This window comes from Chiloscyllium plagiosum, chromosome 20, assembly GCF_004010195.1.
Source record: "Chiloscyllium plagiosum isolate BGI_BamShark_2017 chromosome 20, ASM401019v2, whole genome shotgun sequence".
NCBI lineage: Eukaryota > Metazoa > Chordata > Chondrichthyes > Orectolobiformes > Hemiscylliidae > Chiloscyllium > Chiloscyllium plagiosum.
Genome location: NC_057729.1, coordinates 825,201 through 837,220, shown reverse-complemented (window position 1 = coordinate 837,220; position 12,020 = coordinate 825,201). Strand labels below are relative to the sequence as shown.

The following is a 12,020-nucleotide window of genomic DNA, read 5'->3' as shown; positions in this document are numbered from 1 at the left end:
CTATCTTTTATCTTAGTCTGCTGGACAAACGTTCCTCATTCCTGAAGAAGGGCTAATGCCCGAAACGTCGATTCTCCTGTTCCCTAGATGCTGCCTGACCTGCTGCGCTTCTCCAGCAACACATTTCCATCTCTGATCTCCAGCATCTGCAGACCTCATTTTCTCTTCAACCCTGCAGTCATTATCGACCTCCACCCATCTCTCAAACTCGGACCACCACCATCCCTCGCACAAATCACAGAAAAAGAACTGACAAAGTCTTGTTCAGTCTTAGCAGCCAGCACAATCCCTTAGGCTGCTACATCCCATTGAATAATTCCCCAAAAGCCCAAAGGCAAGTCACTGACAAATGGTATAGGCCACAGACTGGGAGTAGTACCAGGCAGAGGGCCCAGACTCCTAACAGTTCCAGGTCACAGATCCCAGAATACAGTCACTCACAAATAAGTGTCCAGGTCTGAATCCCTGACCGAAAGCTTCAGGAACACACCTCTGCAGCAGCAGACAAAATAGAAAAGTCCAGGCTTCAGGAACTGATGCTTCAAGACACTGGCAGGGAAAAAAATAGAGACAACCAGATTTCTCAAGGCAGCAACAGCAGCCAGTCCCAGTTGCAGGTCCCTCCAGGGCAGGCTGGTTACAGCACCAGAGACCCCAGGCCACACGCAGCAGCAGGTGTTTTTAACTTATTCAACTTTACAAGGAGAAATCTGGCTCCCAGGCTTCCAAAGGCGGCAGTAGCAGCAATAGGGAATTCCAGGTTTCAGTGGCTCCAGGCAGGCAGGCTGCAGTGCCAGAGGCTCCAGGCTCTAGGCCTCAATCAGCTCCAGCTGTTCTCAGTTGTAACAGATGTTGCCATTCCAGCCTCCACGTTCCAATGACAGATTCCCTTGGACTTTGAGGTAATCTTCTTCACAGTCCACTAAACCGCCAATTTTGGTGTCGTCTGTAAACTTACTAACCATACCTCCCATGTATACATCCAAATCATTTATATAAATGATGAAAAGTAGTGGACCCAGCACCATTTGTTGTGGCACTCTACTGGTCACAGGCCTCCAGTCTAAAACAAAACCCTCCACTACAACCCTCTGGGTCTTCTACCTTCGACCCAGTTCTGTATCAAAATGGCCAGTTTTCCATGTATTCTATGTGATCTAACCTTGCTAACTAGTCTATCATGAGTAATCTTCTTGAATGCCTTACTGAAGACCATATAGACTATGTCCACCACTCTGTCTTCATCAACCCTCTTTGTTACTTCTTCAAAAAGCTCAACTAAGTTAGTGAGACATGTCCTCCCATACTCAAAGCCATGCTGACTATCCCTAATCAGTCCTTGCCTTTTCAAATACATGCACATCCTGTCCCTCAGGGTTCCCTCCATCAACTTACTCAACACCAACGTCAGGCTCACTGGTTTACACTTCCTGGCTTTTCTTTACCACCTTTCTTAATTAGTGGCACCATGTTAGCCAATCCCCTCTCTTTAGCACCTCACCTGTGGTTATCAAAGTGAAAACTTTACTCCTTAGGTCCCTTTTAAATCTTCCTCCTCTCACCTTAAACCTATGCCCTCTAATTTTGGACTCCGAATCCCAGGGAAAAGACTTTGTCTATTTACCCTATCCATGCCCTTCATGATTTTATAAATTTCTATAACATCACTCCTCAGCCTCCAATGCTCCAGGGAAAATAGCCCCAGCCTATTCAGCCTCTCCCTCCAGCTCAAACCCACCAACCCTGGATCTCAGCAAGGGACCCAGCAATCACTTCCCTAGCTTCCCACAGAGTTCTAGGGTAACTTGATCTTATCAAATGGGCCAGTGAGACAAGAGGTGGCAGGTGGAGTTTAATTTAGATAAATGAGAGGTGCTGTGTTTTGGAAAGGCAAATCAGGCGAGGATATCTACACTTAATGGTAAGGTTCTGTGGAGTGTTGCTAAACAGAGACCTTAGAATGCAGGTCTCAAGGAATAGTTCCTTGAAAGTGGATTACCAGGTAGATAGGATAGTGAAGAAGTACCTTATGCAAGAATTGGTCAGTGCATTGAGTATGGGAGTTGCAAGGTTATGTTGCAGCTGTACAGGACATTGGTTAGGCTACTTTTGGAATACTACATTTGAAAGAGTTCAGAAAATATGTACAAGGATTTTGCCAGTGTTGCAGCAACTTCTAGAATAGTAAGTACTCCTAGAATTCAAGGAAATCAGCTCCATCACTGAAATTACCTCAAAAAAGAAGCAAGTCTTACAACTACAATATCTTTCAGTCCTCCACCTTCGACTACTCAGAACCCTCTCCCATATAATCATACAACACAGAAGCAGACCTTATGGTCCAACCAGTCCATGCCAATCACAATCCCAAAGTAAATTAATCCCACCTATCTGACCTTTGCCCATATCCCTCCAACCTTTCCTATTCATGTACTTATCCAAATGTCTTTTAAACACTGTAATTGTGCCCACATCCATCAATTTCTCAGGAAGTTAAGAGGTGAGGTAGCAGAAAACTGGAGAATAGCTAATGTTGGAGAAATTATTGGTGAAAATTGTTTGGATGAGATTTACACATATTTGGAGAAGAATGAGCTTATTAAGGTTAGCCAGCATGGCCTTATGCATGGAAAGTCTTGTCTCACAAACTTGATTGAATATTTTGAGGAAGTGACGAAGATGATTAATGAAGGGAAGGCAATGGATGTTGACTTCAAGCTTTTGACAAGGTCCTTCATGGTGGATTGGTCCTGAATATCAAATCGCCTGGAATCAATGGTGAGTTGGCAGGTTGGATACAAAATTGGCTTGGTCATGGAAGTCAGAGGCTAGTTGTGGATGGGTACTTTTCTGACTGGAGATCTGTGACCAGTGATGCTCTGCAAGGATCAGTATTGGAATCTCTGTTGTTTGTAATTTATAGAAATAATTTGGATAAAAATGTTGATGGACTGATTAGTAAGTTTACAGATTGCATGAAAGTTGGTGGAGTCGCGGATAATGGGGAAGGTTATCAAAGGATGCAACAGGATATAAATAAGCTGGAAAGTTGGACGGAGAAATAGCAGATAGAGTTTAATCTGGACAAGTGTGAGGTAATATATTTTGGGAGGTCAAATGCAAATGGATAGTATATAGTAAATGGCGGGACCCTTAGGAGGATTGATATACAGAAAGAACTTGGGTTGCAAGTCCATAGCTCCCTGCAAGTGGCAACACATGTGGATAAAGTGGTAAAGAAGGTGTATAGCATGCTTGCCTTCATTGGTCAAGGCACCAAATATTACAATTGGCCAGTCATGTTGTAGCTGTTTAAAACTTGAGTTAGGCCACATTTGGAATATTTTGTACAGCTCTGGTCGCCACACTATAGGAAGGATGTGGAGGTTTTGGACAGGGTACAAGAGCTTTAACAGGATGTTTGTCTTAGCTACAAGCACAGGTTAGACAAACTTGGATTGTTCTTGTAAGAGCATTGAAGGCTGAGGGCCTTGATAGGAGTATATAAAATTATGAGAGGCATAGATAATCAGAATCGTTTTTTTCCTCAGGGTGGAAATGTCAAATATTAAGGGGTATAGGTTTAAGACACGGATAAGATGATAGAGTTGTTTTTTTTCCTCAGGGTGGAAATGTCAAATATTAAGGGGTATAGGTTTAAAGTGAGAGGGGGTGAGGCAAATCCTTTTATATAGATGGGGGTAGGTACCTGGAATGTGCTGCTGGGGAGGTAGTAGAAACAGATACAATAAAAAAATCTGAGGGGCAGTTACACAGACATATGTAGAGGCAGGGAATACAGGGATGCAGACCATGTGCAGGCAGATTGGATTAGTTTAGAATGGCATCATGGTCAGCACAGACATGGTGGGCTGAAGGGCCTGTTCCTGTGCGGTTCTGTTCTATGCTCTTTGTAAACTGAATTGCTGAACATGAGACCTGACACTAATGTGCTTATTGATGTAATGTTTGTGCATATTACGGAGCTGTAAACAGTGTGTGTTTTTCAATATCATGTTATCCATAGCTTTTTTTTAACATTGTGAAGGATGATGCAAATATTAGGAGCCACAGGTTGTAAAGATGTATTTGATAAATTGCCCAATTACAGATAACAAAGGACCCAGAGTGATGATAGGGTTAGTCTTGGTATCAGTGGATTGTTAGGGATGCATTAGGGATTAGAGGACAGTGAGAATCAATCAGCGTTCCAGCTACCAGTCCCCATCCAACAATGCATGTTGGAAAATGTGGTTCAAATGTTCACAGTGTAGAAATCTTACCTCTGAGTCAGGTGGTTTTGGCTTAAAGCTCACTTCAGGATCTAAGCACAAAATTCAAGGCTGACCCTCCAATGCAACACTGGAGGAATCCTGCACTGATAAAGGTGCTGTCTTCTGTATGAGATGTGAAATGAGGCCATCTGCCCTCTGACAAGAATAGAAAAAGCTCTCGGCACTATTTGAGTGGTCTAGTGTACACCACCTACACGATGCATTGCATTAACTCCCCCAGCTTCCTTCCAATGGCACCTTCCACCTCCCAGCTCACTACCTAGAAAATCAAGGTCGGGGATACATGGAACACCACTATCTGCATGTTCGTCTACAAGTCACATACCTTTCACTTGGAAATATATCACCATTTCCTTCACCGTCGCTGGGTCAAAATCTGGCAAATGTCTTGCTAACGGCATCGATTAGATTAGATTAGATTCCTTACAGTGTGGAAACAGGTCCTTCGGCCCAACAAGTCCACACCGACCCTCTGAAGAGTAACCCACCCAGATCCATCTCCCTCTGACTAATGCACCTAACACAATGGGCAATTTAGTTTGGCCAATTCACCTGACCCGCACATCTTTGGACTGTGGGAGGAAACCAGAGCACCTGCAGTGCCCTAACCCCAGGAGTTGCAGTGGTTTAAGGCGGCAGTTCACCACCACCACCTTCTTCAGAGCAACTAGGGCAGGCAATAATTGCTGGGCCCAGCCCGTGGGGCCTAATATTAATGAATTAATAAAAATACTTGCAGAGAAGAGAGAAGGAATAATTCCTAATGTCCTGTTCAAAGTTTATCCCTCAATCAATGTCACAAAAACAGATTCTTTGGTTACTATCATCTGCTGTTTTGGTGTGTTCTTTGTGCAAAGTGGCTGCTACATTACAAGTTCAAAAGTATCCCACTAGCTGTGAAGCCCTTTTGACATTCAATGGTCTTTAAAAGAATGAGTGCAAATTTCTTTTTATTCTACAACAGTACCATCTAACAGGAATCATTGGCAACACTACTCCAGTCTGTTTCCCACTCATGGACTGGAGGTAAACATACAGGTCTGTATTGTTCGCCCCTCCCAGTTTGCATAAGAAAAACATGGTGACATCTATCTGCCATTTTAATGTCAATATGAGGCTCAACAATGAGACATGTTTCCTGACCATCCTTCCCTTTGTTAGGTTTAAGCAAGAAGAGTACAATAGCGTGAGTGAATGTGTCGCGGAACTCCAAACAATGGATGTCTTCAATCTCCATTGGCCTCGAGTTAATGCAGAGTTTAGACTGAGTCCTGGAGGATGAAGGTACCAGGTCAGAGTCTTGATTGTGTTCGCAGAGTTTCAAGTGTAGCAGTAGTCTGATTTTCACAGTGGCCTCAGCATTCCCTGTATTCAAAGCGGAACAGGCAACAGGGACTCTGGCAGATCAGCTTTTAGCTGGGCCATGGCAAGCAATGGACAAGCCTCTGTCCAGAGAAATCACATCCCACAGACACAAAGTACACCCTGAGATAGTTGATAAACTCAATGTCAGATGGGGGACCGACAAAAACCAGGGTTACTAACCATCCAAGATTTACTCTGCAATTTCTCCGCCTTACTGAGATTAAATAAGTCTGTTCACAACTTTCAATCCTGAGTTAATCCTCATGTTCTCACCATCAAAGGAATCTTCTTCTTTCCATCTCTGTAACATCATTCAACTTTATCTTTTCTTAGCTCATTTGTTGCTGAAACTCATTGATGTTTTAGATATTTTTAGACAGAGTCCACTGCACTCTTGGCTGACATCCCACATACTACCCTCCATACACTCAACATCACCCAAACCTTAACTCCCATTAAGTGTGCCCTGATCTCCCGTCACCACATGCTCCCGGACTTCATTCCTGGTCAGACAACATCTTGGATTTTAAAATCCTAATTCTGATTTTAATCCCTCAGTGACTTCACCCCTTCCCTCTCTCTGAAATCTCCTCCAGTTCCACAACCCTCTGAGATCAATGCATTGATCTAATTCTGGCCTATAGTGCTATGGTCAGTTCCAAGTTCTGAAGTTCCCTCCCTAAATCTCTTCACCATTCTATCTTGCTTTTCTCCTTAAAACCTAACTTTGTCTGACCAAACCTCTTTTCTGTGCCTCAGGCATCTTGGAAAGTGTCATGAAGTGAAAGGCACTACATAAATACAAGATGTTGTTTTGTTGTCTCCAGCAATTAAAGCCCAATTTCCAGGATGTTGCCATAAAAGGTCTTGATGACAATTAAAGAAAGTCCTCTGAGCATATAGGCATGCCTCCCATCAAATAAGATGTCTCTCGTTTAAAACGGAGACGTAGAGGTTTTTTTCTTCACTTGAAGGGTTTTTGGAAATCCCTTCTCCAGACAAGGGAATAGTAAGAAACGAAGTAGGGTCAGATGGTGTAGAATCTGAGTGGGGAGAATTGAGGAACCACAAAGGTTAAAAAAAAAGCTGGAGTTACATACAGACCTCCAAATAGGGGTCAGGAGTTGGGGCACAAAATGCACTAGGAGATAGAAAAGATGTGTAGGAAAGGCAAAGTTTCAGTGATCATGGAGGATTTCAATATGCAGGTGGACTGGGAATATCAGATTGGTAGTGGATTGCAAGAAAAAGACTTTGTGGAATGTCTGCAAGATGGCTTTTTGGAGCAGCTTGTGGTGAAGTCCACTAGGGAACAGGCAACACTGGACTTAGTATTGTGTAATGAGGCAGACTTGATAAGGGAGTACAAGGTGAAGGAACCCTTAGGAGGCAGTGATCATAACATGACTGAATTTGAGAGGAGCAAGATAGAATCAGAGGTAACAGTATTACACCTGAATAAAGGCAACCACAGAGGCATGAGGGAGAAGCTGGGCAGAATTAACTGGGACAGGAGCCTAGCAGAAAAGACAGTGGAAGTGCAATGGCAGGAATATCTGGGAATAATTCAGGAGACACAGCAGAGATCCATCCTGAGGAAAATGAAGCCTGTTACAGTGAAGATGAGGAAAACATGGCTGACTGGGGAAGTTAGGGATAGCATAAAAGCAAAAGAGAAAGCATATAATGTGGCGAAGGGCAGCGAGAAACCAGAGGATTGGAAAGCTAAAGATGAACAAAGGCAACAACAAAAAAAAAAGAAATAAGGAGGGAGAAGATTAAATTGAGGGTAAGCTAGCTAGTAATGTAAAGGAAGGCTGTAAGAGTTTCTTTAGATATATAAAGAGCAAAAGAGAGGCAAACTTAGACATTGGGCCGCTGGAAAATGACACTGGAGAGATAATAATGGGGAATAAGGAAATGGCTGAGGAACTGAACTATTTCTTAGTGTCAGTCTTTATGGTGGAAGACAAGATGAATATCCCAAACATTCAAGAGAGCGAGGGTGCAGAGCTGAGTATGGTGGCCATCACCAAGGAGAAGATACTGGAAAAACTGAATGGCCTGAAGATAGATAAATCACCTGGACCAGATAGATTTTACCCCAGAGTTCTAAGGGAGACAGCTAAAGAGATAGTGGTGATTGTTCAGGAATCAATAGAATCAGGGAGGTCCCAGGGGACTGAGAAATCACTAACATGACACCCCTGTTTAAAAAGGGAGTAAGGCAAAAGATGAAAAGTTATAGACAGATTAGCCTAATCTCAGTAATGGGTAAGATCTTAGAATCCATTGTGAAGAATGAGACTTCTAAATACTTGGACGTGCATGATAAAATAGGGCAAAGTCATATGGTTTCATCAAGGGGGGGTGTCATGCTGACAAATCTGTTAGAATTCTTTGAGGAGGTAACGAACAGATTAGACCAAGGAGAACCAATGGATGTTGTCTACCTGGACTTCGAGAAGGCCTTTGACATGGTACTGTACAGGAGGCTGCTGAGTAAGATAAGGGTTCATGGTGTTAGAGGCAAGGTACTAGCATGGATAGAAGCTTGGCTGATTGCCAGAAAGCAGAGATTGGGGATAAAAAGGTCCTTTTCAGGATGGCAGCCAGTGACAAGTGGTGTTCTACAAGGCTCAGTGTTGGGACCACAGTTTTTCACTTTATACATTAGTGATCTATAAGGAGGAACTGAGGGCATTCTGGCTAAGTTTGCAGATGATACAAAGATAGGTGGAGGGACAGGTAGCATTGACGAGGCAGGGAGGCTGCAGAAGGATTTGGACAGGTTAGGTGAGTGGGCAGACAAATGGCAGATGGAATACAACGTGGGAAAGTGAGGTCTGCACTTTGGTAGGAAGAACAGAGGCATGGACTATTTTCTAAACGGGGAGAAAATTCAGAAGTGCAAAGAGACTTGCAAGTTCTAGTCCAGGATTCTCTTAGATTAAACTTGCAGGTTGAGTCAGTAGTTGGAAGGCAAATGCAATGATAGCATTTATTTGAGAGGTCTTGAATATAAGAGCAGGGATGTACTTCTGAGGCTCTATAAGAGTCTGGTCAGACCACATTTGGATATTGTGTGCGATTTTGAGCCCCATATCGGAGGAAGGATGTACTGGCCGTAGACCGTGTTCAGAGAAAGTTCATGAAAATTGTCCTCTTTGAACTTGCTAAAAACCTTCCTTTTCTTCCTCATCCAGGCTTGTATTCTCTTAGACATCTAGGGTTTTCTCAACTTACTGCTCCTACAGTTCCCTCTGAAAGGTTACATGGTGGACCTGTACTCTCCCAGCTCCTTTTTTGAATGCCCTCTATTGTTCAGCTGTAGACATCCCCACAAGGAGCTGCTCCCAGTCAATTGTGGTCAGATTGTGCTTTATTTTAATGAAATTTCCCTCCCCCAGTCTTTTGCAGTCAATCTTTTTCCTTGTCCAGAAAAAAATTTGAACCATTCCATGTTGTTCTTGTCTAAATGTTCCCCCACTGCCACATTGAGCACTTGTCTGCCTTCTTTCCCCAGAAACAGATCCAGCACTGTACCATCCCAACATATTGATACAAAAGAAATCCCTGGATACATTTTAAGAAATCCACCCCCTCTAAGCCCTTAACACTATGACTATCCCAATTTATGTTGGCAAAATTAAAATCCCTTGGTATAATTACCTTATTACCGTTACACAACTCTGAACTGTCTACATATTTGCTCCCCTATTTCCCACTGACACTTTGGGTGTCTATGATACACTCCCAGTAAAGTAGCTGCCCCTTAAAGTTCCTAAGTTCTACCCACAAAGCCTCTTTTGAAGACCCTTCCAAGATATCATCTCTCCTTATTGCAGTAATTGACTCCCTAATTAATAGTGCGACAACACCCTTTTTACACCATCTTTTTTCTTGCCTAAAGATCCTGTACCCTGAAAGGTTGAGTTGCCAGTCCAGTCCTTCTCTCAACCACATTTCTGTGATGGCAACAATATTATTCTTCCAAGTGTCAATCCATGGCATTAACTCATCAGTCTTACCTATTACATTCCTAGCATTAAAGACCATCCAGCCTTGCCTTACTCTCTTGACACTCAACATAGCTGGGAGCTGCTTCCTTTGCTGTAGCATGATGTGTCTCTGTTCCATTGATATTCTGTGTCCCCTCCCCCATCAGTCTAGTTTAAATTCCTCCCAACAGCACTAGCAAACCTGTTTGATATAATCCTTCAGTAGTTTTGTTTACTGGTTGTAAAAATACAGGTCACAGCATTGAAGGCTGCTTTGTGAACAATCAGAAATCAAACAACTGCTTTACAGTGTGACACACTGTTTTCTATTTGACTGGCTAGGCTGACAGGTCAGGCAACCAATAGCAAATTGTGTGAAGGAGGTCATGTGATGAAACCAGTCGGTACATGTAACGAGAGATGGCAACCCTCTACCAGCTGACCCTGCACACAATTGAATTGGGGTGGGGTGCAGTCATGCCAACCAAAGGCCTTACCCTCATCCATGTAGTAGAGCCTTTGCAGATTGGCAGGGATTCCAGTTACCAGCTCCAGGTTAGTCTTCAGTTCCCCAATGGTCATTTTGCTGTGACACTTCTTCAATTTGAAGGTCTCCCCTGTGTCCACCAGATGTATTCTCAGGCTACAGTTCCTTTCTTGAGCCATGAGGACATTGACAGGCTCTGTCTCGCATTGACCGTCCCAGTGAAAGGCCCAAACCCACCACTGCTTAGCAGGCCTTCAGAAAAATATAAAGAAACATATCGTAATAAAATATGAGCTGTTTAGTTGAAATCATTCATTTCTAAATGTTCAATTTGATACAAAAAAATCATCAGGACCTGAGCTGAAGCAGGATCAGAGTTTCTGTTTCCTAACAATGTGTGGGGAGGTACATGCTCAGCTTGTGTTTGACATCTCCCTGGAGACGGACTTTGTTTCCAGAACACACTGTTGTGTGGGGCCTACCAGCCACTGTCAGCTGTTTCTTCCTTTCATTTTAAGAACCTATTTCACCAGGTTCAGATTTCCTCATCTGACAGTTGATAAGAAATGCCCTCAGTGGGGACAGGGGAACAGAGATGTCTGGCCGAAGTTTTTATATAACCTCAGAAAGAGGTGACCATGTGCATCATGTCTCTCCATCTATAAAGCAGTGTGTGTCACTCTGCATTTTGATGCACAATCTCAGTGTTACTGAGATTCCACCCTCTGCATGTATGGGTGCATGCCATTGCATGTACGTTTGTTTATGCCTGTACCTGTGTGTGCCATTTTTATATGTCTTGTCTGAGGCTCCCTCATTGTGGGAGGCTGGACAATGACTAGTGGATGGAGCTAGACAAAGTTCCTACAATATAGCATCCATCAACCTTAAGGCAGGTAAACCCAATCTTTGAAAAATATCACCACAGAGGCCTGTATCCCATAACCAAGTCACCCTTTCTTTATGCGTGGGGAGTCCTTGACACTGATCCAACTTCCTCAGAACCAGCTTTCAAAGTGAACAGAACATCTGACACAAGTTTTTTTTCACCTGTCAGCAGGGCTCGCTGATTGGACCAGATTAACAGCCCCAAACAGGGAAATCATATTCTATGAGGTCAAGCTGGCTTATCTAATTCCAATCACTACAGAAAGCATCTACTGGGGACATTGAATGACAATCTGCTCCCCTTTAAAGTTCAACACCACAGTGGGGCAATTCTTATCCACCTCTGGTTCCCTATTGTGTTTCCATTACATTGTTTCCAATCCTGAAGGACAAGATGTGGTTCTCTCTGTCCTCACCATTGGCCAAGTGTGTCTGTGATCTGGAATGATCAGAGATGTGATCAACTGTGCAGGATACCGCAAGTGGATTTGGAACAGGCAGATGGCATTCAGTCCATAGAGTCTGCTCCACACTGGCCCAGCTTGGTAGCACAATCAAAACCCCCTGAAGGTTGAAAGGGAGAGAGATTGTTTCCCTTTGTGGAAGACTCCAGGTCAAACAGACATCATCTCAGAGTACAGGATTGCTCATTTAAGAAACAGATGAGAAGAAGTCTTCTCTCAGAGGGTAGTGAATCTGTGAATCTTTACCACAGAGAACTGTAAAGATCACTAAGTACATTGAAGGCTGAGATAGACAGATTTTTAATCAGTAAGGGAATTGAGGGTTACTGATTTAAAGGCAAGAAAATGGTGCTGAGGATTTTAAAATCAACCATGCTCTTACTGAATAGCACAGCAGACTTAAAGGGTTGAATATCCGCCTTCTGCTCTTCTGAAAAAGGACTACAAGGATCTAACAAGAATGCCGCACCACCAGACAAGGAAGAGACTAAGCTCTGAGCGTAAGAAAATGCCATTGCTG

The 12,020-nt window shown here is 43.3% G+C and overlaps 1 protein-coding gene across 1 annotated transcript in view; it reads right to left on the bottom strand.

Annotated features, from left to right (window-relative positions):
• LOC122559894 (ankyrin repeat domain-containing protein 60-like) overlaps nucleotides 1–10,524 on the bottom strand; it is a 23,459-nt gene extending 12,935 nt beyond the window's left edge. Inside the window, exons 1-2 of the mRNA XM_043710002.1 lie at nucleotides 10,504–10,524; nucleotides 10,159–10,400 (exon numbers count right to left, since the gene is read on the bottom strand). Of these exons, the coding sequence (XP_043565937.1) occupies nucleotides 10,159–10,327 (169 nt within the window). The 5' untranslated portion in view covers nucleotides 10,328–10,400; nucleotides 10,504–10,524. The remainder of the gene's footprint in view (nucleotides 1–10,158; nucleotides 10,401–10,503) is intronic.
• Between the last annotated feature and the right edge of the window lie 1,496 nt (nucleotides 10,525–12,020).